The 27547-nt window shown below is 59.6% G+C and overlaps 3 protein-coding genes across 5 annotated transcripts in view; 1 reads left to right on the top strand and 2 right to left on the bottom strand.

Annotated features, from left to right (window-relative positions):
• The window catches only part of DCAF8 (DDB1 and CUL4 associated factor 8), a 29677-nt gene extending 23442 nt beyond the window's left edge, over positions 1-6235 (top strand). For both annotated transcript variants that reach the window (XM_059490182.1, XM_059490183.1), the window contains exons 13-15: positions 796-915; positions 3941-4057; positions 5237-6235. In XM_059490182.1, coding sequence (XP_059346165.1) covers positions 796-915; positions 3941-4057; positions 5237-5347 — 348 coding nt within the window. In that variant the 3' untranslated portion in view covers positions 5348-6235. The remainder of the gene's footprint in view (positions 1-795; positions 916-3940; positions 4058-5236) is intronic.
• A 1571-nt stretch (positions 6236-7806) lies between these two features.
• PEA15 (proliferation and apoptosis adaptor protein 15) lies at positions 7807-18251 on the bottom strand. Its single transcript, XM_059490197.1, has 4 exons — positions 18163-18251; positions 12410-12583; positions 11193-11348; positions 7807-8918 (listed from the first exon to the last, which is right to left on the bottom strand). The coding sequence occupies exons 2-4, from the start codon at positions 12579-12581 to the stop codon at positions 8788-8790; spliced, it is 459 nt and encodes a 152-aa protein (XP_059346180.1). The 5' UTR covers positions 12582-12583; positions 18163-18251; the 3' UTR covers positions 7807-8787.
• Positions 18252-19541: 1290 nt separating this feature from the next.
• Positions 19542-26566, bottom strand: CASQ1 (calsequestrin 1). Of its 2 annotated transcripts, none has more exons than XM_059490101.1 (8): positions 26050-26566; positions 25548-25616; positions 23603-23673; positions 22153-22198; positions 21982-22036; positions 21791-21891; positions 21611-21688; positions 19542-20113 (listed from the first exon to the last, which is right to left on the bottom strand). In XM_059490101.1, the coding sequence occupies exons 1-8, from the start codon at positions 26251-26253 to the stop codon at positions 19928-19930; spliced, it is 810 nt and encodes a 269-aa protein (XP_059346084.1). In that variant the 5' UTR covers positions 26254-26566; the 3' UTR covers positions 19542-19927. The 2 variants fall into 2 exon arrangements, with proteins under 2 accessions (XP_059346084.1, XP_059346085.1); XM_059490102.1 differs by having other exon boundaries at positions 25548-25613.
• Positions 26567-27547: the final 981 nt, after the last annotated feature.

The following is a 27547-nucleotide window of genomic DNA, read 5'->3' as shown; positions in this document are numbered from 1 at the left end:
TTTTTCCAGGTGAACTGGCTGGAGCCTCACCCTTATGTCCCAAAATCCCCATTTTTCCCATTTTTCCAAGTGAACTGCCTGGAGCCTCACCCCCATGTCCCAAAATCCCCATTTTTCCCATTTTTTCCCCATTTTCCCCCCAGGTGAACTGCCTGGAGCCTCACCCCCATTCCCAATCCCATTCCCAACCCTGTTCCCATTCCCAAAATCCCCATTTTTCCCATTTTTCCCCCATTTTTTCCCCCCAGGTGAACTGCCTGGAGCCTCACCCCCATTTCCAAAATCCCCATTTTTTCCCATTTTCCCCCCATTTTTTCCAGGTGAACTGGCTGGAGCCTCACCCCCATGTCCCAAAATCCCCATTTTTCCCATTTTTCCAAGTGACTGCCTGGAGCCTCACCTCCATTCTAAAATCCCTATTTTTCCAATTTTTTCCAATTTTTTCCCCATTTTTCCCCCCAGGTGAACTGCCTGGAGCCTCACCCCCATGTCCCAAAATCCCCATTTTTCCCATTTTTCCCCCATTTTTTCCAGGTGAACTGCCTGGAGCCTCACCCCCATTCCCAATCCCATTCCCAACCCTGTTCCCATTCCCAAAATCCCCATTTTTCCCATTTTTCCCCCATTTTTTCCCCCCAGGTGAACTGCCTGGAGCCTCACCCCCATTCCCAAAATCCCCATTTTTCCCTTTTTTCCCCCATTTTTTCCCCCCAGGTGAACTGCCTGGAGCCTCACCCCCATGTCCCAAAATCCCCATTTTTCCCATTTTTCCCATTTTTTCCCCATTTTTTCCAGGTGAACTGCCTGGAGCCCCACCCACACCTGCCCGTGCTGGCCACCAGTGGGCTGGACCACGATGTGAAGATCTGGGCGCCCACGGCCGAGGCGCCCACGGAGCTGCGCGGCCTCAAGGAGGTGAGGGGGGCAGAACTGGGATATTCCTGGGATTTTCATGGGATTTTCATGGGATTTTCATGGGATTTTCATGGGATTCCCAGGGAGTCTGACCTGGGATTTTCATGGAATATAAGCCAGGATTTCCATGGAATATATCCCAGGTTTTCCGTGGAATCTGACCCAGGTTTTCCGTGGAATCTGACTCGGGTTTTCTGTGGAATCTGACCCAGGTTTTCCGTGGAATGTGACCCAGGTTTTCCGTGGAATGTGACCCAGGTTTTCCATGGAATCTGACCCGGGATTCCCATGGAATGTGACCCAGGTTTTCCATGGAATCTGACCCCATTTTTCCATGGAATCTGACCCAGGTTTTCCATGGAATCTGACCCCATTTTTCCATGGAATATGATCCAGGTTTTCCATGGAATCTGACCCCATTTTTCCATGGAATGTGATCCAGGTTTTCCATGGAATCTGACCCCATTTTTCCATGGAATATGATCCAGGTTTTCCATGGAATCTGACCCCATTTTTCCATGGAATGTGACCCAGGTTTTCCGTGGAATCTGACCCCATTTTTCCATGGAATCTGACCCAGGTTTTCCATGGAATGTGACCCAGGTTTTCCATGGAATGTGCCTGGGATTTCCATGGAATGTGACCCGGGATTTCTATAGAATGTGACCCAAGATTTCCATGGAATATAACCCAGGTTTTCCATGGAATGTGACCTGGGATTTCCATGGAACCTGACCTAGAATTTCCATGGAATACAACCCAGGTTTTCCATGGGATCTGACCCAGGACTCCCATGGAATGTGGCCCAGGTTTTCCATGGAATCTGACCCGGGATTCCCATGGAATGTGACCCAAGATTTCCATGGAATATAACCCAGGTTTTCCATGGAATCTGACCTGGGATTTCTGTGGAATCTGACCCAGGATTCCCGTGGAATCTGACTCAGGTTTTCCATGGAATCTGACTCAGGTTTTCCATGGAATGTGACCTGAGTTTTCCATGGAGTGTAACCCGGGATTTCCATAATGTGACCCAGGTTTTCCGTGGGATCTGAGCCGGGATTTCCATGGCTTCTGACCCAGGATTCCTATGGAGTCTGACCCGGGATTGCTGTGGAATGTGACCCAGGATTTCCATGGAATGTGCCATTCATTTTCCATGGAATGTGCCTGGGATTTCCATGGAATCTGACCCGGGATTTCCATGGAATATAACCCAGGTTTTCCATGGAATATGACCCAGGTTTTCCATGGAGTCTGACTCAAGATTGCCATGGAATGTGACCCGGGATTCCCATGGAAAATAACCCAGGATTTCCATGGAATGTGACCCCAATTTCTATGGATTCTGACCCAGGTTTCCCATGGAATGTGACCCAGGATTTCCATGGAATGTTACATTGATTTTCCATGGAATGTGTCCTGGGATTCCCATGGAATCTGACCTGGGTTTTCCATGAAATATAACCCAGGTTTTCCAGGGAATGTGACCCAGGTTTCCCTTGGAATGTGCCTGGGATTTCCATGGAATATAACCCAGGTTTTCCATGGAATCTGACCTGGGATTTTCATGGAATATAACCCAGGTTTTCCATGGAATGTGACCCAGGATTTCCATGGAATGTGTCCTGGGATTCCCATGGAATCTGACCTGGGTTTTCCATGAAATATAACCCAGGTTTTCCATGGAATGTGACCCGGGTTTCCCATGGAATATGACCCGGATTTCCCATGGAATCTGACCTGGGATTTTCATGGAATATAGCCCGGGATTTCCATGGAATATGACCCGGGTTTTTCTTGGAATCTGATCTGGGATTTTCATGGAATGTGACCCAGGTTTTCCATGGAATATGACCTTGGATTTCCATGGAATCTGACCCAGAATTTTTATGGAATATGACCCAGGATTCCCATGCAATGTGACCTGGGTTTTCCATGGGATATAACCCAGGATTCCCATGGGATATCACCCAGGATTCCCATGGAATATAACCCAGGATTTCCATGGAATATGGCCCAGGATTTCCATAGAATGCAACCTGGGATTTTCATGGCATGTGACCTGGGATTTCCATGGAATATGACCCGGGTTTTTCTTGGAATCTGATCTGGGATTTTCATGGAATGTGATCCAGGTTTTCCATGGAATCTGACCTGGGATTTTCATGGAATATAGCCCGGGATTTCCATGGAATGTGACCTTGGATTTCCATGCAATCTGACCCAGGATTTTTATGGAATGTGACCTGGGTTTTCCATGGAATCTGACCCAGGATTCCCATGGAATATAACCCAGGATTTCCATGGAATATGGCCCAGGATTTCCATAGAATGCAACCTGGGATTTTCATGGCATGTGACCCGGGATTTCCATGGAATATGACCCGGGTTTTTCTTGGAATCTGATCTGAGATTTTCATGGAATATAACCCGGGTTTTCCACGGAACCTGACCCAGGATTTCCATAGAGTGTGACCCAGGATTTTCATGGAATGTGACCTGGGTTATCCATGGAATCTGACCCAGGATTCCCATGGGATATAACCCAGGATTTCCATGGAATATGGCCCGGGATTTCCATAGAATGCAACCTGGGATTTTCATGGCATGTGACCTGGGATTTCCATGGAATATGACCCGGGTTTTTCTTGGAATCTGATCTGAGATTTTCATGGAATATAACCCGGGTTTTCCACGGAACCTGACCCAGGATTTCCATAGAGTGCGACCCAGGATTTTCATGGAATGTGACCTGGGTTATCCATGAAATGTGACCCAGGATTTTCATGGAATGTGACCTGGGATTTTCATGGAATGTGACCCAGGATTTTCATGTAATATTACCCAGGATTCCCATGGAATGTGACCCAGGATTCCCATGGAATATGCCTGAGATTTTCATGCAATCCAACCCCGTTTTTCCACGTAATCCAACCAGAGATTCCCATGGAACACAACCCAAGATTTCCATGCAAAGTCACCCCATTTTCCCATGCAATTTAACCCTTTCTCCCCCTGCCAGGTGATCAAGAAGAACAAGGTGGAGCGGGACGAGGACAGCCTGCACCACACGGACATGTTTGACAGCCACATGCTCTGGTTCCTCATGCACCACCTGCGCCAGCGCCGCCACCACCGGGTACCACCTGCTCCTCTTCTGCTCCTGCACCTCTGCTCCAGCTTTCCCCTCCTTTTTCCCACTTTTCCCCTTCTTTTTCCCACTTTCCCCTCTTTTTTCCCACTTTTCCCTCCTTTTTCCCACTTTCCCCTCCTTTTTCCCACTTTTCCCTCCTTTTTCCCACTTTCCCCTCCTTTTTCCCAATTTTCCCTCCTTTTTCCCAATTTTCCCTCCTTTTTTCCCACTTTTCCCTCCTTTTTCCCACTTTCCCCTCCTTTTTCCCACTTTCCCCTCCTTTTTTCCCACTTTTCCCTCCTTTTTCCCACTTTCCCCTCCTTTTTTCCACTTTCCCCTCTTTTTTCCCACTTTCCCCTCCTTTTTCCCACTTTCCCCTCCTTTCTCTCACTTTCCCCTCCTTTTTTCCCACTTTCCCCTCCTTTTTCCCACTTTTCCCTCCTTTTTCCCACTTTCCCCTCCTTTTTTCCCACTTTCCCTCCCTTTTCCCACTTTTCCCTCCTTTTTCCCACTTTTCCCTCCTTTCTCCCACTTTTCCCACTTCTTCCTGCTTTTCCCATTTCTGACCCATTCCCCCATTCCTAACCCCATTCCCCCATTCCTGCCCCATTTCCCCCATTTCTCACCCCATTATCTCTCCCCATTTCCCCATTTCTCACCCCATTATTTCTCCCCATTTCCCCATTTCTCACCCCATTATTCCCCCATTTCTCACCCCATTATTTCTCCATTTCTCACCCCGTTATCTCTCCCCATTCCCCCATTTCTCACCCCGTTATCTCTCCCCATTTCTCACCCCATTATTCCCCCATTTCTCACCCCATTATTTCCCCATTTCTCACCCCATTATTTCCCCCCATTCCCCCATTTCTCACCCCATTATTCTTGACCCATTTCCCCATTTCTCACCCCATTATTTACCCCCATTTCTCACCCCATTATCTCCCCCCATTCCCCCATTTCTCACCCCATTATTTCCCCATTTCTCACCCCATTATTCCCCATTTCTCACCCCATTATTCCCCCATTTCTCACCCCATTATCTCTCCCCATTGCCCCATTTCTCACCCCATTATTCCCCCATTTCTCACCCCATTATTCCCCATTTCTCACTCCATTATTCCCCCATTTCTCACCCCATATTTCCCCATTTCTCACCCCGTTATTTTCTCTCCGTTCCCGCAGCGCCGCCGGGACCCCGGGGCCGATTCCCCCTCGGACGACTCCGGGAGCTCCTCGGACACTTCTGACGATGAGGAGGAGGGGCCCGACCGGGTGCAGTGCATGCCCTCGTGAGCCCCCAAAAACCCCCCAAAAAAACCCCAAAACCCCCCAAAAACCCCAAACCGGGGGGGCCCCACCCCACTAACACTTGGAGCTTTGTATTGACCTTGTTCAGCCCCCCCCCAATTCCCAGTTTCCCCCTTTTTTGGGGTCCCCTTCCCCTTTTTTCTCCTTTTTTTTCCCCTTTTTGGGGTCCCCTCCCCTTTTTTTCCCCCCTCAATTTGGGGGGGTCCAGAGGGGGGAATTTTTAATGCCCCCCCTCCCCAGTTTTTTTGGGACCCCAATCCCACCCCTTAAGCTCTTCAAGCACCCCCTTTTTGGGGATGGGGGGGTCCCACCCCTTTTTCCTCATTTCCCCTCTTTTCTCCATAATTTTCCCTCCTTTTTCCTCATTTTTCCCCTTTTTTCTCCCTTTTCTTTCCCCCCCATTTTCCCCCCTTTAGTTTTCTCTTTTTGTCCCAATTTTTCCCCCACACTTTTCCCTCTTTTTCCACCATCCCCCCCCTTTTTTTCCCTTCTTATTTCCCCCAACCCCCCCCACTTTTCACCCCCTTTTTTCCACATTTTTCCCCTTTTTTCCCCCATTTTTCCCCATTTCCCAGGGGGGATCTCCCTCCCTCTGTACATAGCCGTGATTTGCACTTGGTTTGGCCCCTTTTACCCCCCCAAAAACCCCCAAACCCCCCAAAAAACCCCTTTAATTTCCCATTTATTTGTCAGGGGAGGGGTTCAGGGGGGTTTTTTTGGGGGGGAAAAAAACCCCCAAAATTTCCCTGTTTAGAGGCCTAATTTTATATTGTATTAAAAAACCAAATGGGCCTGGGAGTTCTCCCTGGCAGAGCTGTAAAAGTTGGGATATATATTATATATAAATGCAATAAAAACCGACTCAACGAGCCCCAGACTCCCCAAAATTTCTCTCCCACCCTCCCTGAACCTTTTCCCACGTGGATTTTTGCCCCTTTTCCCCCAGATTTTCCCCCAAAAACCCTCGCACAGAGCAGCTTTTTTCCATCTTTATCAATACACAGTCAGCACGGTCTGGGGGGGGAGGGGAAGGGGAGGGAATTTGGGGAGGGGGAGACACCCAGAGACCCCCCCAGAGGGGTTGGGGACACCCCTGGGTCCCCCCCTGCCCCATCTGGACATTGAGGGAGGGGTCAAAAACGTCAATTTGAACCAAATCCAGCGTTTTTCACAGAGATTTGGGGACAATAAATAAAGGGAGGGGGACAATTTGGGGAGGGGGGGGGGCACAGGGATAAATTTGGGGAGGGGACACACGAGAGCCGGTGGCTGCTGCGGGTTTTAGCTTTTATTAAATAAAATATATTAATTAATTAACATTTAATTAACTCTGCTGGCTCCCCCCCATCCCACAACCCTGGGTTAGTAACTAAACCTGAACCCCAAAAATCCCCCCCCCCCCAGCCCAGTTTGGGAGCTCCTCCCTCCCACTTTGATACTGGGAGGACCCCACCAAAAAAAATATTTATGGGGGGGTGGGCGGCCAGAGTGCCCCCCCCTTAAAAAATTGGGATTTTTGGGGTTTTTCCCCAATTTTAGGGGGCATTTCTTGCTGCCCATCACCCATAAAATGGGAAATTTTCCCTCCATTTTGGGGTTTTTCCCTCAGTTTTGGGGGGTTTTCCCTCAATTTTGGGGGTTTTTCCCTCAGTTTTAGGGGGTTTTCCCTCAATTTTGGGGGTTTTTCCCCTCAGTTTTGGGGGGTTTTCCCTCAATTTTGGGGGTTTTTCCCTCAGTTTTGGGGGGTTTTCCCTCAATTTTGGGGGTTTTTCCCCTCAGTTTTGGGGGGTTTTCCCTCCATTTTGGGGGTTTTTCCCTCAGTTTTGGGGGGTTTTCCCTCAATTTTGGGGGTTTTTCCCCTCAGTTTTGGGGGTTTTTCCCTCCATTTTGGGATTTTTTCCCTCAGTTTTGGGGTTTTTTCCCTCAGTTTTGGGGGGTTTTCCCTCAATTTTGGGGTTTTTCCCTCAATTTTTGGGGGGGTCACCACTTTCAGCCTCCCCCCAAAAAAAGAGATTGTGGAGGGGTCACCATTTCATGCCCCCCAAAATGGGAATTTTGGGGTTTTTTTTCCCAATTTTGTGGGGTCACCGCTTTGTCCCCCACCCCAAAATTGGGAATTTTGGGGTTTTTTTCCCCAATTTTGGGGGGTCACCACTTCCTACCCCCCTAAAATGGGATTTTTAGGGGGGTGCCCCAATTTGGGGGTCACATTTTCCTGCCCCCCCCCCAAAAAGAAAAAAAAAAAAAAAAGGGAATTTTGGGGTTTTTTTCCCCCAATTTTGGGGGTTTTTCCCCCAATTTTTGGGGGGTCACCACTCACTGTCCCCCCTCCCTTTTGTCACCTCCTTGTCCCCTCCTGTCCCTCCTGGGGGGGGGTCCAAGACCCCCCCCCAAAATCAGCCCCGACCTCGGCGCCCTCCCGACCTCCCCCTGCCCTCCTGTGCCCCCCCCCAAAATTTGGGGGGGTCCTGGTGCTTGTGACCCCCCCCAAAATTGGGGTGGGGGCGTCCCAATGTCTGTGACCCCCCCCAAAATTGGGGTGGGGGCGTCCCAATGTCTGTGACCCCCCCCAAAATTGGGGTGGGGGCGTCCCAATGTCTGTGACCCCCCCAAAATTGGGGTGGGGGGGGGGCTCAGTCCCTGTCACAGACCCCCCCTCAAATTAAGGACCCCAAAATTTAACTGGGGGGGTCCCAATACTTTTAACCCCCCCTAAATTGGGATTGGATGGACCCCGAAATTTAAAGTGGGGGGGTCCCCAATAATCTTGACCCCCCCCCCCAAAATTGGGGTGGGGGATTCTTTGTGACCCCAAAATTTAAAGGGGGGGTTCCCAATAATCTTGACCCCCCCCCTCCAAAATTGGGGTGGGGGATTCTTTGTGACCCCAAAATTTCAAGTGGGAGGGTCCCCAATAATCTTGACCCCCCCCCCCCAAAAAATTGGGGTGGTGGATTCTTTGTGACCCCAAAATTTAAAGTGGGGGGGTCCCCATAATTTTAACCTCCCCCCAAATTGGGATTGGCTGGTCCCTGTGACCCCAAAATTTAAAGTGGGAGGGTCCCCAATAATCTTGACACCCCCCCCTCCAAAATTGGGGTGGGGGATTCTTTGTGACCCCAAAATTTAAAATGGGGGGGTCCCAATAATTTTAACCTCCCCCCAAATTGGGATTGGCTGGTCCCTGTGACCCCAAAATTTAACGTGGGAGGGGTCCCAATAATTTTAGCCCCCCCAAATTTGAATTTGGGGGGGGTGGTCCCATTTTTATGCCCCCTCCTCAACTTACCCACATTGGGGGGGGGTCCCCATCCCTCCCCCCCCACCTCAAATCGAGGCCTTTTGGGGTGGGGGGTCCCATGGGAATTTCACCCCCCCCAACCCCAATTTCCCCCTCACCCATTTTGGGGGGCTCTGGGGGGGGTTCAGCCCCTCCCCCCCCAGGGGTGCAGAGTGGGGAGGGGGCTCTGGGGGGGGGTCCTGGAGCCGCTCAGGCCTTTTTCGGGGGGGGGGGCCAGTTTGATGATCTCCTCCTCCGAGGGCTGCCGGATGATGTCTGGGGAGGGGGGGACACGGGGGGGGGGTCAGGGGGGTCTGGGGGTGTCCCCCCCCATCCCACTGAGGGTCCCCAACCTCTCCCGGCATCCCCAAACCTGCCCGGGGGTCCCCAACCCTTCCTGAGGGTCCCCAACCTTTCCCGGGGGTCCCCAAACCTGCCCGGGGGTCCCCAACCCTTTCTGAGGGTCCCCAACCTTTCCCGGGGGTCCCCAACCCCTTCTGGGGGTCCCCAACCCTTCCCGGGGGTCCCCAACCTTTCCCGGGCGTCCCCAAACCTGCCCGGGGGTCCCCAACCCTTCCCGGGGGTCCACAACCCTTCCTGAGGGTCCCCAGCCCTTTCTGAGGGTCCCCAACCTTTCCCGGGGGTCCCCAAACCTGCCCGGGGGTCCTCAACCCTTTCTGGGGGTCCCCAACCATTCCCGGGGGTCCCCAATCCTTCCTGAGGGTCCCCAAACCTGCCCGGGGGTCCCCAACCCTTTCTGAGGGTCCCCAACCTTTCCCACATGTCCCCAATCCTTCCTGGGGGTCCCCGACCCCTCCAGGGGTCCCCAATCCTTCCTGGGGGTCCGCAGCCCCTCCTGGGGGGTCTCCTAATCTGCCCGGGGGTCCCCAACCTTTCCCGGGGGTCCCCAGTCCTTCCTGAGGGTCCCCAACCTTTCCCGGGGGTCCCCAACCCCTTCTGGGGGTCCCCAACCCTTTCTGAGGGTCCCCAACCTTTCCCGGGGGTCCCCAATCCTTCCTGGGGGTCCCCAACCCCTCCAGGGGTCCCCAGTCCTTCCTGAGGGTCTCCAGCCCTGCCCGGGGGTCCCCAACCCCTTCTGGGGGTCGCCAACCTTTCCCGGGGGTCCCCAACCCTTCTGGGGGTCCCCAACCCTCCCTGGGGAATCTTTTATCCCCCCTTGGGGTCCCTGTCCCAGCCCTGGGGTAATTGGGGAGGGGTCGCTGTCCCTGCTTTGGGGACAATGACAGTTGCTGTCCCCGGCTGTCCCTGTCCCCGGCTGTCCCTGTCCCCATCCCTGACTGTCCCCGTCCCCGGCTGTCCCTGTCCCCGTCCCCGGCTGTCCCTGTCCCCGTCCCCGGCTGTCCCTGTCCCTTTTCCCATCCCCGCCTGTCCCTGGGTGACATCGCCTTGTGTGCCCATCCCTGTCCCCGCTGTCCCTGTCCCCAGCTGTCCCCATCCCCACCTGTCCCGTCCCCGCCTGTCCCTGGGTGACATCCCTGCCTGTCCCCGCTGTCCCTGTCCCCTTGTGTCCCCTTGTGTCCCCATCCCTGTCCCCTGTCTCTCACCCTTGTACTTCTTGGCGCTGGGGATGCCTGTCCCCGTCCCATCCTGTCCCTGGGTGACATCCCCTTGTGTCCCTGTCCCCGTCCCCGCCTGTCCCTGGGTGACATCCCCTTGTGTCCCTGTCCCCATCCCCGCCTGTCCCTGGGTGACATCCCCTTGTGTCCCTGTCCCCGTCCCCGCCTGTCCCTGGGTGACATCCCCTTGTGTCCCCGTCCCCGTCCCCATCCCCGCCTGTCCCTGGGTGACATCCCCTTGTGTCCCTGTCCCTGTCCCCATCCCTGCCTGTCCCTGGGTGACATCCCCTTGTGTCCCCGTCCCCGTCCCCATCCCCGCCTGTCCCTGGGTGACATCCCTTTGTGTCCCTGTCCCCGTCCCCGCCTGTCCCTGGGTGACATCCCCTTGTGTCCCTGTCCCTGTCCCCATCCCTGCCTGTCCCTGGGTGACATCCCCTTGTGTCCCTGTCCCTGTCCCCATCCCTGCCTGTCCCTGGGTGACATCCCCTTGTGTCCCCGTCCCCGTCCCCATCCCCGCCTGTCCCTGGGTGACATCCCCTTGTGTCCCTGTCCCTGTCCCCATCCCCGCCTGTCCCTGGGTGACATCCCTTTGTGTCCCTGTCCCCGTCCCCGCCTGTCCCTGGGTGACATCCCCTTGTGTCCCTGTCCCCATCCCCATCCCCGCCTGTCCCTGGGTGACATCCCTGCCTGTCCCCGCTGTCCCTGACCCCTCTCACCCTTGTACTTCTTGGCGCTGGGGATGCCTGTCCCTGTCCCTGGGTGACATCCCCTTGTGTCCCCGTCCCTGTCCCCACCTGTCCCTGGGTGACATCCCCTTGTGTCCCCGTCCCTGTCCCCGCTGTCCCTGGGTGACATCCCCTCGTGTCCCTGTCCCCACCTGTCCCTGGGTGACATCCCCTCGTGTCCCCGTCCCTGTCCCCGCTGTCCCTGGGTGACATCCCCTCGTGTCCCCGCTGTCCCTGTCCCCTCTCACCCTTGTACTTCTTGGCGCTGGGGATGCGGGTGAGCTTGGTGTCCACCTCGTCCTCCTCGGAGATCTTGAGCACCTGCGTGCGGTACTGCACCACCTTGGTCAGCAGGTCCGGCCGGCGCGAGATCTCGAAGATGTGCTCGATGTAGGACAGGTTGTCTGTGACACGGGGACAGCGCGGGGACAGCGCGGGGACACACACGGGACACACACGGGACACACACGGGACACGTGCTGGGCTCGGGCCACCCGCGCTGCTGCGGCCGCGGGGGCCCGGAGGGCGCGGGGAGGGGACGGGGATGGGGACAAGGAGGGGACAGGGATGGGGACAAGATGGGGACAGGGATGGGGACAGGATGGGGACAAGGAGGGGACTGGGGAGAGAGACAGGATGGGGACAGGGATGGGGACAAGGAGGGGACAGGGATGGGGACAGGATGGGGACAGGGATGGGGACAAGGAGGGGACTGGGGAGAGAGACAGGATGGGGACAGGGATGGGGACAAGGAGGGGACAGGGATGGGGACAAGGAGGGGACTGGGGAGAGAGACAGGATGGGGACAAGGAGGGGACAGGGATGGGGACAGGATGGGGACGGGGATTGGGAGAAGGACAGGACAAGGATGGGAACCAGGGAGGGACAGGGATGGGGACAAGGACAGGGATGGGGACATGGATAGGGAGGGGGACAGGGATGGGGACAGAGAGGGGAAAGGACAGGGACAAGGATGGGGAGGGCATGGGGACAAGGAGTGGGACAGCAGAGGGACAGGATAGGGACAGAGATGGGGACAGGGGAGCGACAGGGAGGGGACAGCGGAGGGAGAGGATGGGGACAGGGATGGGGACAAGGAGGGGGCGGGAAGGACAGGAGAGGGACAGGATGGGGACAAGGAGGGGGACGGGGATGGGGAGGGGGACAAGGAGGGGACAAGGAGGAGGACAGGGATGGGGACAGGAGGGGACAAGGATGGGGACAGGGATGGCGACAGGGATGGGGATAGGGACAGGGGCAGGGAAGGGGGACAGGGCTCAGTTGATGGGGATGGGGACTGGGACAGGGACAGTGGACAGGTGATGGGGACAGGGGACAGGGACAGGGCTCAGGGGACAGGGACGGGGACAGGTGACGGGGACAGGGTCCATGGGACCATCCCAGGGCGGGAGCAGCCCCGGGGCGCGGGGAGGGGACAGTGCCGGTGGTGGCACGGGTGTCACACCTCGGTCCAGCTTGCTGTGGCGCTCCAGGAAGGCGAACCAGTGGTGGCCGGTGGCGATGGCGTCACCCTCCCCGCTGGGGATGTCCTCGCGACACGCGGACTTGAGCTGCTCCAGGTCCTCGGCCGTGATGTTCTGGGCCAGCTCCTCCAGCAGACTGCGGTACTCGGCCATGGCTGGGGACAAAAGGGACATGGGGACATGGCTGGGGACACAGGGACATGGGGACATGGGGACATGGCTGGGGACACAGGGACATGGGGACATGTCTGTGCTGGGCCAGCTCCTCCAGCAGACTGCGGTACTCGGCCATGGCTGGGGACAAAAGGGACATGGGGACATGGGGACATGGCTGGGGACACAGGGACAAGGGGACATGGCTGGGGACACAGGGACACAGGGACATGGGGACATGGCTGAGGACACAGGGACATGGGGACATGGGGACATGGCCGTTCTGGGCCAGCTCCTCCAGCAGACTGCGGTACTCGGCCATGGCTGGGGACAAAAGGGACATGGGGACATGGCTGGGGACACAGGGACATAGGGACATGGGGACATGGCTGGGGACACAGGGACATAGGGACATGGGGACATGGCTGTTCTGGGTACTCAGCCGACTGCGACTCGGTACCGACTGCGGTACTCGGCCATGGCTGGGGACAAAAGGGACATGGGGACATGGCTGGGGACAAAAGGGACATGGGGACATGGGGACATGGCTGGGGACACAGGGACAAGGGGACATGGCTGAGGACACAGGGACATGGGGACATGGGGACATGGCCGTTCTGGGCCAGCTCCTCCGGCAGACTGCGGTACTCGGCCATGGCTGGGGACAAAAGGGACATCAGGGACATGGGGACATGGCTGGGGACACGGGGACATGGGGACATGGCTGGGGACACGGGGACACGGGGACATGGGGACATGGGGACATGGCCGTTCTGGGCCAGCTCCTCCAGCAGACTGCGGTACTCGGCCATGGCTGGGGACAAAAGGGACATGGGGGACATGGGGACATGGCCATAGCTGGGGACATGGGGACATTGGGGACATCAGGGATGTGGGGACATGGCTGGAGACACAGGGGACAGCAGGGACATGGAACATGGTCTATGGGGGACACTTGGGGACATGAGGGACACAGGACTTGGCCATGGCTGGGGACAGGGAGAACATAGGACTTAGAGGACATGGCTGTGGCTGGGGACAAGGGTGACACGGAGGACACGAGAGACATGGGGGACATGGCCGGGGACAGGGGTGACATGAGGGACATGGCCACAGCTGGGGACAGGGGACATGTGGGACATCAGGGACATTAACATGGGGGGACACGTCTGGGGACAGGGGTGACATGAGGGACACGGGACATGGCCATGGCTGGGGGACACGGGGTGTGAGGGACAGGGAACACTGCCCTGGGTGACACGAGTGACATGGGACAGAGCCGTGGGTGACACGAGTGCTCCTGCTCTCAGCCACACATGCCACAAGTGACAGGGGACTCAGCCACAAGTGTCACCAGTGTCCCCAGCCTCAATCCCTGGTGTCACAAGTGTCCCCAGCCTCAGCCACTGGTGCCAGGCTCTGCCACCTGTGTCACAAATGTCCCCAGACTCAGCCACTCGTGTCATGAGTGTCCCCGAGCTGTCCCGGCCTCAGCCACCGGTGTCACAAGTGTCCCCAGGCTCAGTCTCCAGTGCCAGCGCCAGCCTCAGCCTCAGTTCCTGCTGTCACAGATGTCCCCAAGCTCAGTTCCTGGTGTCACAGATGTCCCCAAGCTCAGCTGCTCAAGTCACAAGTGTCCCCAGACTCAGTTTTTGGTGTCACAACTGTCCCCAGCCTCAGCCACAGGTGTCACCGGTGTCCCCAGGCCCAGTCTCCAGTGCCAGCCCCAGCCTCAGTCCCTGGTGTCACAAATGTCCCCAGAGTCATCTACTGGTGTCACAAGTGTCCCCAAGCTCAGCTGCTCAAGTCACAACTGTCCCCAGCCTCAGTCCTTGGTGTCACAAGTGTCCTCAACCTCAGTCACCAGTGTCACCTGTGTCTGCAGCCTCATCATCCACTGGTGTCACAGATGTCCCCAGCCTCATCCATTGCTGTGACCAATGTCCCCAGCCTCAGCCAGCGGTGTCACAACTGTCCCCAGCCTCATCCATTGCTGTGACCAATGTCCCCAGCCTCAGCCAGCGGTGTCACAACTGTCCCCAGCCTCATCCATTGCTGTCACCGGTGTCCCCAGCCTCAGTCCTTGGTGCCACAACTGTCCCCAGCCTCATCCATTGCTGTCACAAGTGTCCCCAGCCTCAGTCCTTGGTGTCACAGATGTCCCCAGCCTCATCCATTGCTGTCACAAGTGTCCCCAGCCTCAGTCCTTGGTGTCACAACCGTCCCCAGCCTCATCCATTGCTGTCACCGGTGTCCCCAGCCCTGTCCCCGCTGTCGCGGCTCAGCCCCGGTGCCAGCCCAGCCCCCGGCCGTGACTCATGTGACGCTCACGGGATGTGACAGCGACCGAGCGGGGACCGAGGCGGCTGCTCCGGGTCCCCAACAGCGCGGGGGGGCTCGCACGGACCCCCCCGGACACCGTCACCCCCCTGTGCACACTCAGCCCAAATTCACCGACCCCTCTTTTGCACGCTCGCCCCGAATTGTGACCCCCCCTTTGCACGCTCACCCCAAATTCAGTGTCCCCCCCTTCACTCACCCACCCACCCCAAATTTGCACTGACCCCCCCTTTGCACACTCATCCTGCTCGTGCGCAGCCCCCCCTGCACGACCTGACCCCTCCTTTGCACACTCACCCCGAATTCCCACTGAGCCCCAAATTCACACTCAGCCCCTTCTCGCTGACCCCCCCTTTGCACACTCACCCCAATCCCCCCGCCCCCCCCCCCCCCCGTGTTATTGGGGGGGGTCTCCGCCGTGTCTGGGGGGGGGGGGGTCACTGTCCCCCCTCTCCCGCCGGTCCCCGTTGCCATGGCGACGCCGCCACCCACGCAGGGATGCGGTTACCATGGCAACGCATCACCCGACTGACCCTTCCCCCCCCCCCTCCCCGCACCCATGGGGGGGGGGGTGTCAGACCCTCGTTGGGGGGGGGGGGGGGCACGGCCACGTCTCTGTGTCCCCCTCCCCCCCCACTCGTGACTCCTCGTAAACAACGCCCCCCCCCCAAAACCCCCACCCCGAACCCCCCCACTCGTGACAGCGCTCGGTAAACAACCCCCCCTCCCCCTCCCCCCCCCCCCCACGTGAGACCCCCCCCCCCTTCACCGACACCTTCCCACGCCCCCCCCCACACAGCCCAGCCCCTCCCCCCCCATGAACAGACGCTCCCCCCACGCCCCCCCCCACGCACAGCCGCGCCCCCCCCACGCTCCTCTCCAATAACAAACCCATCCCCCCCCCCCACCATCCCCCAGCCCCTCCCCCCACGCACAAAGCCTCCCCCATCCCCCCCCCCTGTCCGGTGCGCGGCCCCTTTAAGGCCGCCCATGACTCAGCCCCGGCCGGACACGGGGCCTTCCGGGGGGGGGGGGGGGCGGGGACCGGGACCCCCCCCCCGCCGCTCCCGCCCCTCCCGCGTTCCCAGGCCCGGCCCGAACCCCCCCGAACCCCCCGAGCCCGCGGTGGCACCGATGGGGGGGGGGGGGGGTCGTGGGTATCTCACCCCCACCCCGCACCGTGGGACCCCCGCCCCATTCACGTTTCTCATGCAAAGCGCCTCATGAATATTCACGAGGGGCGTGGCCCCGCTGGGCCCCATTCAGTGGGGCGGGCGGGGGGCTCGGGTGGGTTAATCCCGGTTTTGGGGGGGGCGCGACACGGGTGGGACGGAGCCCCCCGGGCTTTGTGCCCCCCCGTGGGGGGGTCTGGGGAGCGCCGATGCCATCAGTGCCCCCCCCATGCCCACCCCCCCCCCCCTCGGGGTGTTTTTGGGTTTTTGGGGGGGGGTGGGGAGAGCGGGAGGCGGGGGGAGGGTCCCCCACGAGCCCCCCCCCACGCAGCGTGGGGGACAAGGGGCCCTTTGTGCCTCGGGGAGCGGCGCGGCCGCCTCCGGCCCCCCCGGGCCCCCCCGGAATGCGAGGCACGGCCCGGACCCACGGACACGGCCCTCACCCCCGCTGTCCGGACCTACGGACACGGCCCCGGACACACGGACACGGCCCCGGCCCCACGGACACGGCCCTGACCCCTCTGTCCGGACACACGGACACGGCCCCGGACCCACGGCCACGGCCCCGGACCCACGGCCACGGCCCTGACCCCACTGTCCGGCCCCGACCCCACTGTCCGGCCCCACGGCCCCACGGACACAGCTCGGACCCACGGACACGGCTCCAGCCCCACGGACACGGCCTTGACCCCACTGTCCATCCCCGACCCCACTGTCCGGTCCTGATCCCACTGTCCGGCCCCACGGACACTGCTCGGACACACGGACAGGGCTCGGACACACGGACACAGCTGTGCCCCGCCCTGCCCCAGTGCCACCCTCCTGTCGCCCCCCGTGTCCTGAGGGTCCCACGCGTGTCGCGGGGCTCCCGCCCTGCCCGGCGGCCGCAGCATCCCCGGGCACATCTGGGGCACAGCTGGGGCACAGCTGGGTGCGATCCTTCCCCCCACACTCGTGCCTCAGTTTCCCCACGCGGGGCCGCTCCGTGGGACGGGGCACGGGTGGGGTTGGGGGGGGGAGATGAGTCTCGGGACCCCCCCCCCCGTTCCTGTCGGTCCCTTTCGGGGCCCCCGCCCGGTCCCGGCGCGGGGATGCGGAAGCGGCGCCTCCCGCGGCCCAGTTCGGCCCCAGTTCGGCCCCAGTTCGGTCCCAGTTCGGCCCCAGTTCGGTCCCAGTTCGGTCCCAGTTCGGCCCCAGTTCGGTCACAGTTCGGTCCCAGTTCGGTCCCAGTTCGGCCCCAGTTTGGGCCCAGTTCGGTCCCAGTTTGGCCCCGCTGGAGGCGCGGGACCCCCCCGCGCCCACCCGTGATGTCCCCAAACGCGTTTTCGGGGTGTCCAGGGGGGGTCACGCCGGTCCCGGGCGGTACCGGGCGGTACTGGGAGCACTGGGAGCACCGGGCGGCCCCGCGGGCGCGGGACGGGACCGGGAGCGCGCGGGGACAGCGCGGGGACACCCACGGGGGTGCTCGGGTGGGGCGGGCGGGGGAAAGGGCCCCGTGTCCCGCGTGGGGAACGGGAACGGGATGGGAAACGGCAACGGAACCGGGATGGGGACCGGGACACCGGGGGTGGCAGGGACAGGGACACGGCGACACGGGGTGGGGGGGGTGGCGCGTCCCGCGTCCCGCGTGGGCCCCGAGAGCCACCGAGTGTCCCCCCCCCCCATCGTGTCACGGGTTCGAGCCCCCCCGGCAGCGAAACGGGAAGTGAAATGGGGGAGGATGGGGGGCACCGGGGGAGAACGGGGGGGAACCGGGAGAGCCCGACCGGGACCCCCGGCACCGTTAACCCCTTCCTGCCCGCCGCGGGGGCATCAGGGAGCGCGGGGGATGCTCGGTGGGGCGGGGGGGTCACACAGAGTGGGGGGGGGGCAGCATCGCGGTCCGGGGCCGCTGGAGAGCACCGGGAACGGAACCGGGAGCGGAACCGGGAGCGGCCCCGGGAGCGGCGCCGGGAGCGGATGGAGGCGGCGGCCGCGGGGTCCATCCGGTGCCGGTGCGGCCGCGGGGCCGCCGCTGGGGCCGGGGGTCGCTCGGTGGGTCCGGTGCCCCCCTCCCTGCCCGCACTTACCGGCCGCGGGCGCTGCCGGTGCCGGTGCCGGTGCCGCCGCTCGGGCTCTCGGTGCCGCCGCTCGGAGCGGGGGTGGGCGGGGCTTAACGGGGCGGGGTCCTAGGGGGAGGGGCTTGGAGGGGCGGGGTCAGGCGGGAGGAGCCGCCCCGCCCTCCCCCCCCTGCCCAGGGTCCCCCGCGGGCGAAATTTGGGGTCCCCGCGGTGTCACCGGCCGGGATGGGGGGGACAGGTGGGGACAAGGAGGGGACAATGTCACACAGGGGCCCGGGAGGGGATCGGGAGCTGGGATCCGGTATTGGGGTCTGGAATTGGGGTCTGGAATTGGGGTCTGGTAATGGGATCCGCAGCTGGGATCCCATACTGGGATCTGGCACTGGGATCTACTAATGGGATCCCATACTGGGACTCCAAACTGGGATCTGGTAATGGGATCCCGTACTGGGACTCCAAACTGGGATCTGGCACTGGGATCTACTAATGGGATCCCATACTGGGATTGCACACTGGGATCTGGAGCAGGGATCTGGTAATGGGATCCCATACTGGGACTCCAAACTGGGATCTGGTACTGGGGTCTGGTAATGGGATCCCATACTGGGATTCCAAATGGGATCTGGAGCAGGGATCTGGTAATGGGATCCCATACTGGGATTCCAAACTGGGGTCTGGTATTGGGGTCTGGTAATGGGATCCCATACTGGTGTCTGGAGCAGGGATATCATACTGGGATCCCATACTGGGATCTGGTAACGGGATCCCATATTGAGATCCCAAACTGGGGTCTGGTAATAGGATCTGATACTGGGATCCCATACTGGGATCTGGTAACGGGATCCCATATTGAGATCCCAAACTGGGGTCTGGTAATAGGATCTGATACTGGGATCCCATACTGGGATCTGGTAACGGGATCCCATATTGAGATCCCAAACTGGGATCTGGTAATAGGATCTGATACTGGGATCCCATACTGGGATCTGAGAATGGGATCCCAATCTTGGATCTGGTAATGAGATCTGGTGTTGGGATCTGGTATTGGGATCCCACACTGGGATCTGGAGCAGGAACCCCATACTGGGATCTGGTAATGGGATCTGATACTGGGATTCCAAACTGGAATCTGCTATTGGGTTCTGCAGTTGGGATCCCATATTGGGATCTGTTAATGGGATTCCAAACTGGGATCTGGAGTAGGGATCCCATCCTGGGATCTGGCACTGGGATCTGGTAATGGGATCTCTCATGGGAATCTTGTCTGGGGGATCTCATCCAGGGCTCTTAGGGATCTCACCCATCTCCAGGGATCTCCTTCCCCTGGGGACACTGCCTTGTCCTCTGGGGACCTGGCTTGGGCGTCGTCATCATCATCATCATCATCATCATCATCATCATCATCATCATCATCGTCAACATCATTGTCACTGTTTTCATCACCATCATGATTGTCATCATCATCATTGTTGCCATTATTTTCATTGTCATCATCAATGTCATCATTGTTTTGTTGTCATCATCATTGTCATCATCATCGTCGCCACCATCATCATCATCATCATCGTCAGCATCATTGTCATTGTAAATGTCATTGTCATCATCTTTGTCTTCATCATCATCTTGTCATTGTCAGTCAACGTCATCGTCATTGTCATGGTCAGTGCCATCATTTTCATCATCATCATCATCATCATCATCATCATCATCATCATCATCATTTTCATGGTCATCATTGTCATTGCCATCATCATCACCATTGTCATCACTGTTGTCAGTCATCATCATTGTCATCAACTTCATCATCATCATCTTCATCGTCATCATCTTCATCATCGTCATCCTCTTCATCCTCACCATCCCCAGTGTCCCCCTCCAGCACCTCCTGGAGCCACTCCAGGACCTCCTCAGGCCCCGGCAGATCCTCCTCATCCTCCATGTCCAGCCACACGCTGCTGGCCTGGGGACACGGGGGGACAGAAGGGACACGTGGGGACACCGGGGCGGGGGTGACACTGGGGTGACACAGATTGTGGGTGACACCATGGGATCGTGACATTCACGTGGTCAGTGATGTCAACCATGGGGGTGACACCTGGGGACACTGGAGTGATGCATGGCGGGGGTGACACTCATGTGGTCAGTGCCATTGACCATGGGAGTGACACAGGGGTGACACTGGGGTGATACTCACGAGGTCGGTGCCACTGACTACAGGGATGACATTGGGGTGACACCCAGGTGCCATTGACCATGGCGGTGACACTGGAATGACCATGGGGATGACATTGGGGTGACACTGAGGTGACAGTCACGGGGTTGGTGCCATTGACCACAGTGGGACACTGGAGTGACACAGGGGTGACACTCACAGGGTCGGTGGCATTCACCACGGGGGTGACACTGAGGTGACACAGGGGTGACACCCATGGAGTCAATGCCATTGACCACAGGGGGGGCACTGGAGTGACACAGGGGTGACATCGGGTGACAAGGGGGTGACACAGAGGTGACATGGGGGTGACACTCACGGGCTTGGTGCCATTGACCGTGGGGGTGACATTGGGGTGACACGGAGGTGACACAGGGGTGACACGGAGGTGACACTCACTAAGTCGGTGCCATTGACCATGGGGGTGACATTGGGGTGACACGGAGGTGACACAGGGGTGACATGGGGGTGACACTCACTAAGTCGGTGCCATTGACCATTGGGGTGACACAGGGGTGACACGGAGGTGACACTCACTAAGTCGGTGCCATTGACCATGGGGGTGACATTGGGGTGACACGGAGGTGACACAGGGGTGACACGAAGGTGACACTCACTAAGTCGGTGCCATTGACCATGGGGGTGACATTGGGGTGACACGGAGGTGACACAGGGGTGACACGAAGGTGACACTCACTAAGTCGGTGCCATTGACCATTGGGGTGACACGGAGGTGACACAGCGGTGACACGGAGGTGACACTCACTAAGTCGGTGCCATTGACCATGGGGGTGACATTGGGGTGACACGGAGGTGACACAGGGGTGACACGAAGGTGACACTCACTAAGTCGGTGCCATTGACCATGGGGGTGACATTGGGGTGACACAAGGGTGACAGAGGGGTGACACAGAGGTGACACTAAGTCGGTGCCATTGACCGTGGGGGTGACACAGGGGTGACACGGAGGTGACACTCACTAAGTCGGTGCCATTGACCGTGGGGGTGACATTGGGGCGACACGGAGGTGACACAGGGGTGACATGGAGGTGACACTCACTAAGTCGGTGCCATTGACCATTGGGGTGACACGGAGGTGACACAGGGGTGACACGGGGGTGACACTCACTAAGTCGGTGCCATTGACCATTGGGGTGACACAGGGGTGACACGGAGGTGACACTCACTAAGTCGGTGCCATTGACCGTGGGGGTGACATTGGGGTGACACGGAGGTGACACTCACTAAGTCGGTGCCATTGACCACGCCCAGCTGTGGCCGGGACAGGTCGATGTCGAAGGTGTCCTCCCAGGTGGGGACGAGCTGGGGACAGAGGGGACAGAGGGCTCAGGGGAGGGGACAGAGGGGACAGAGGGCTCAGGACCCCCCTGGGGGGCTGTAGGGGTGTTGCCCCCCCCCCGTTACCCCCGGGAAATCTCCGGGGTCGATCCAGAGGATGCTGAAGCCGGGCTGGTCCCTCCTGTCCTGGGCCACCTCCCTCAGCGTCTCCACGAACTCGAACCCGTCTGGGGGGGCACAGGGGGGGTTCAGGGGGGGCCGAGACCCCTCCCCACCCACCGAGACCCCCCCCAAATTCCCTTCGCGCCCCCCCTCACCGGGATCATCCCCCACGGCGAAGGCCACGATGGGGGTCCTGTGCAGGGCGTCCTCCTGGGGGGGTCACGGTGACGTGGGGGGGTCCCCGAGTGTCCCCCGGGTGTCGCCGAGGTTTGGGGGTCACCGGGGGGATGGGGGGGGATGGCGGGACCGCCCCCCCCCGCACTCACCCAGCTCCCGGCCGTGCTCTGAGCTCTGAGTTGCCACAGAGGGGCCCTGGGGGGGTTTGGGGGGGTGAGGGCACCCCCAAATTTCACCCCCCCATGGAGCCGCTGCCCCCTCCCCCAAACCCCCCCCCCCGAGTGCTGCTTGGGGGGGGGGGGCTCAGATTGGGGAGGGGGCAGAACAGGCGGGAATGGGGAGGGGGTGCCGGGGATGAGCCCCCCCCCCCCTCAGGACCCCCCCGGTGTCACCGCTCAGGGTGGGGGGGGGCTCGGGGGGGTCCCGGTGTCACCGGGATTGAGGCCGCGGCGGGGGGGGGATGATCCGGGGGGGATTAAAGGCGGGAATCTCCCGGCAGCACCCGGGGCTTTAACCCTGCCCGGCGCGGGGGGAGCCCGATAGAGCCCCCGACCCCTCCCCGGGACCCCCAAAGCCCCCCGGGACCCCCCCGGACCCCCCCGGGGCAGGGCAGCCCCCCCAGACCGGCGGGGGGACCCCCGGGGCCGCTGTGGGAAAAGGAGTGGGGGGAGATGGGGTGGGGGTGAGAATCGGCCGTTCCCATGGCAACCACGTCCCCACGGCAACCGGATCCCCATGGCAACCATTGCCCGTGGCAACCATCTCCCTTGGCAACCACATCCCCATGGCGACCATCTCCCGTGGCAACCGTTGCCCGTGGCAATCATTGCCCGTGGCAACTGGTCCCCATGGCAACCACATCCCCATGGAAACTTCATCCCCATGGCGACCCCATCCCTATAGCGGCCATCCCCATGGCAACCATGTCCCCATAGCAACCACCACCCCATAGTGACCTCCTCCCACAGCAACCTCTCCCCATGGCAACCACATCCCATAGCAACCACGTCCCCATGGCAACCATCACTGCCTAGTGACCATCTCCCATGGCAACCATATCCCCATGGCAACCATTGCCCGTGGCAACCATTGCCCATGGCAACCACATCTCCATGGAAGCTCCATCCCCATGGCAACCATCACTGCCTAGTGACCTCTCCCATGGCAACCATGTCCCCATGGTGACCACATCCCCATGGCAACCACATCCCATAGCAACCATCCCCACAGCAACCACATCCCCATGGCAACCATGACTCCATAGCAACCACATCTCCATAGTAACCACGTCCCCATGGCAGCAATCCCATAGCAACCACATCCCCATGGAAACTCCATCCCCATGGCAACCCCTCCCCTCAGCATCCCATTCCCATGGCAACCACCCCTGCCTGTTTCCCTGCCCCCCCACTCCGTATCCCCCAATTTGGGGAGGGGTCCCCGGGGCCCCCTCGAAGCTCTGGGGCCGCTCCAGGCCCAGCCCCAGCACTGCCTGAAATGGGGAATTTTGGGGGGATTTTGGGGGGGATTTGGGGGGATTTGGGATTTTGGGGGGGTCCCAGGGGGTCCCAGGGGTCACCCAGCCCCCCCCGGGCTCACCTGGGTGTCGAAGGTGGTGAGGAAGAGGAGGGAGGGGTGGAAGCGCCGGGCGGCGATGAAGGACTGGAAGGCTGAGGGGGAATGGGGGAAACTGGGAGAACTGGGAATGGGAACTGGGACTGGGAGAACTGGGAATGGGAACTGGGACTGGGAGAACTGGGAATGGGAACTGGGAATGGGAGAACTGGGAATGGGAACTGGGACTGGGAGAACTGGGAATGGGAACTGGGACTGGGAGAACTGGGAATGGGAACTGGGAATGGGAACTGGGACTGGGAGAACTGGGAATGGGAACTGGGAATGGGAACTGGGACTGGGAGAACTGGGAATGGGAACTGGGAATGGGAACTGGGATTGGGGGATTGGGGACTGGGAATGGGAACTGGGACTGGGAGAACTGGGAATGGGAACTGGGATTGGGGACTGGGAATGGGAACTGGGACTGGGAGAACTGGGAATGGGAACTGGGATTGGGAGAACTGGGAATGGGAACTGGGAATGGGAACTGGGACTGGGAGAACTGGGAATGGGAACTGGGAATGGGAACTGGGAACTGGGAATGGGAACTGGGAATAGGAACTGGGATTGGGGAATGGGGATTGGGAATGGGGGACAGGGAATGGGGACTGGGGGAACTGGGATTGGGGGATGGAAATTGGGAACTGGAAATGGGAACTGGGACTGGGAGAACTGGGAATGGGAACTGGGAATTGGGAATGGAAATTGGGAACTGGGAATGGGAACTGGGATTGGGGGATTGGGGACTGGGAATGGAAACTGGGAACTGGGAATGGAAATTGGGAAGTGGGAATGGGAACTGGGAACTGGGAATGGGAACTGGGATTGGGGGATTGGGGACTGGGAATGGAAACTGGGAACTGGGAATGGAAATTGGGAAGTGGGAATGGGAACTGGGAACTGGGAATGGGAACTGGGATTGGGGGATGGAAATTGGGAACTGGGAATGGGAACTGGGACTGGGAGAACTGGGAATGGGAACTGGGATTGGGAATGGAACTGGAAATGGGAACTGGGAATAGGAACTGGGATTGGGGAATGGGGGCTGGGAATGGGGACTGGGAATTGGGGGGTTGGGATTTGGAAATTGGGCCTTGGGAATGGGGACTGGGAACTGGGAATGGGGAATTTGAGAACTGGGAATGGGAACTGGGGGAACGGGGAATGGGGAAAAGGGACTGGGAACGGGCTGGGAATGGGAACTGGGGGAACTGGAATTGGGGGATGGGAATTGGGGAACCGGGAACTGGGGATTGGGAATGGGGAACTGGGGGAACTGGGGGAACTGGGAATGGGAACTGGGATTGGGAATGGAGGACAGGGAATGGGGACTGGGGGAACTGGGATTGGGGGATGGAAATTGGGAACTGGGAATGGAAATTGGGAACTGGGAATGGGAACTGGGACTGGGAGAACTGGGACTGGGAACTGGGATTGGGGGATTTGTGACTGGGAATGGAAACTGGGGACTGGGAATGGAAATTGGGAACTGGGAATGGGAACTGGGAATAGGAACTGGGATTGGGAACTGGGGAACGGGGAACTGGGGATTGGGAATGGGGAACTGGGGGGACTGGGAATGGGAACTGGGAATGGGAACTGGGAGTGGGAACTGGGAGTGGGCACTGGGAATTGGGGGATTGGGATTTGGGAACTGGGAACTGGGAATGGTGGGATTGAGAATGGGGATTGGGAACTGGGAATGGGGAGTGGGGAATGGGAACTGGGAATGGGGAACTGGGGTTCAGAACTGGGATTGGGGGATTGGGATTTGGGAACTGGGAACCGGGAGTGCGGAATTGGGGAATTGGGGAATTGGCAGCTGGGAATGGGAATGGAGAACTGGGAAGGGGGAACTGGGAACTGGGACAGGGAGCTGGGTCCCAGCTGTCCCCGTGTCCCCGGTGTCCCTGCTGTCCCCACGCACCCTGCGCTGTCCCCAGCAGTCCCCGGTGCCTTCGGGCTCCTCCTCGATGTCCCCAAAGTCCCGGAGCTGCTGCACGAGGGGGGCAGGGCATGGGGTGAGTGCGGGGGTCAGGGGGGTCCGGGGGATCACGGGGGGGGGCTCTGGGGGTGTCCCCAAACGTCTGGGGGGATCTGGGGGTCCCCCGGGCTCTTTGGGGTGTCCCTGGAACCGGGGGGGAGCTCAGCAGCGCCACCTCGGTGTCCCCTCGTGTCACCCCAGTGCCACCCCCGGTGCCCTCCCAGCGCTCCCAGTCCCTCCCAGTGATGTCGGTGCCCCCGGTGCCCACCTCCAGCTCCTCCCGCTCTTCCCGGTTTTCAGGAGCAGCGCCAGCACCGGGAACACCACGAGGTCCCCCAGTGTCCCCTCAGTGTCCCTCCCAGTGCTCCCAGTCCCTCCCAGTGCTCCCAGTCCCTCCCAGTGCTCCCAGTGCTCCCAGTGCCTCCCAGTCCCTCCCAGTGCCCACCTCGAGCGCCCGCAGCTCCTCGGGCCGGTGCCCGCTGCCCCCGGGAGAACCGGGACGGACAGCGGGACAGACAGCGGGACAACCGGGACGGACACCGGGACAGACAGCGGGACAGACAGCGGGACAGACAGCGGGACAATCCCCGGGATGCCCCGGGACCCTCGGCGCCAGGGCCAGCAGCGCCAGGAGCCACAGAGGGGACATGGGGACAGGGACAGACGGACAGAGGGACAGGGGGACAGGAGGACAGACGGACAGACGGACAGACGGACAGAAGGACACGGAGAGGGACAGAGGGACAGGGACACACTGACAAGAGGGACACGGGGACACGGGGAGGGACACACGGACACACGGACACAGGGACAGACACAGAGAGCGAGGGACAGAGGGACAGGCGGGCAGGGACACAGCCAGGCGACAGAGACACCCTGGGGACACACGGAGAGGCCTTGGGGACAGACGCACAGACCCCCGGGGACAGACGGACACACAGACCCCCGGGGACAGACGGACACCCGTCCCCGGCCCGGACGCAGCCCCTGGGCACAAGGACTCCGGCGACCCCCTTGGGGACACGGCGACAGCGCCAGCCCCTTCCGGCGGCGGGAGGGGACACGGCGGGGACAGACGGACACGGCGGGGACAGACGGACACGGCGGGGACAGACGGACACGGCGGGGACAGACGGACGCGGTGTCACCTCCCTGGGACACAGCGGGACGGTGGCACTGCCCCCAGCCCGATCCTCCCTGTCCCTCTGTCCCTGAATGTCCCCAAATGTCTCCAAGTTTCCCCAAATGTCCCCAAGTGTCCCCAAATGTCCCCAAGTGTCCCCGAGTGTCCCCCCCTCCCTCCCCGCTCCTTTTTGAGAAGGGAAAGAGGATCCGAGCTGGGGGGAGGAGGGAGGGAGCTAAAAATAGAGGGGACCCCCCCTTGGGGACACGGAGGGGACATTGGGGGGAATTTTGGGGGAGAATTTGGGGAAATTTGGGGCAAATTTGGAGGAATTTTGGGGAGATTTGGGGGAGAATTTGGGGGAAATTTAGGGAAAAATTGAGGGGGTTTGGGGGAAATGTAGGGGGGAATCTGGGGGGAATTTGGAGAAATTTTGGGGGGAATCTGGGGAAATTTGGGGGAAATTTGGGGGCAATTTGGGGGGGAAGTTGGGGAGAATTTGGAGGCAATTGGGGGAATTGAGGGGAAATTGGGGAAGTTGGAGGAAATTAGGGGGAAAATTGGGAGAAAACTGGGGGGACATTTAGGGGAAATTTAGTGGAATTTGGGGGGGAATTTATGGGAAACTTTGAGGGGAATTCGGGGCAATTTGGGGGAAATCTGGGGAAAATCTGGGAATATTTGTGGGAATTGTGGGAAATTTGTGGGACTTTGGGGAATTTGAAGGAGTTTTTGGGGAAATTTGAGGAAATTTGGGCGGAGTTTGGGGGAATTTGAGGGAGTTTGGGGGAATTTGAGGGGTTTGAAGGTCCCCTGCCCC

Source organism: Ammospiza nelsoni, chromosome 28 (assembly GCF_027579445.1).
Source record: "Ammospiza nelsoni isolate bAmmNel1 chromosome 28, bAmmNel1.pri, whole genome shotgun sequence".
In the NCBI taxonomy this organism is placed as follows: Eukaryota; Metazoa; Chordata; class Aves; order Passeriformes; family Passerellidae; genus Ammospiza; species Ammospiza nelsoni.
This window is presented reverse-complemented; position numbering and strand designations above follow the sequence as displayed.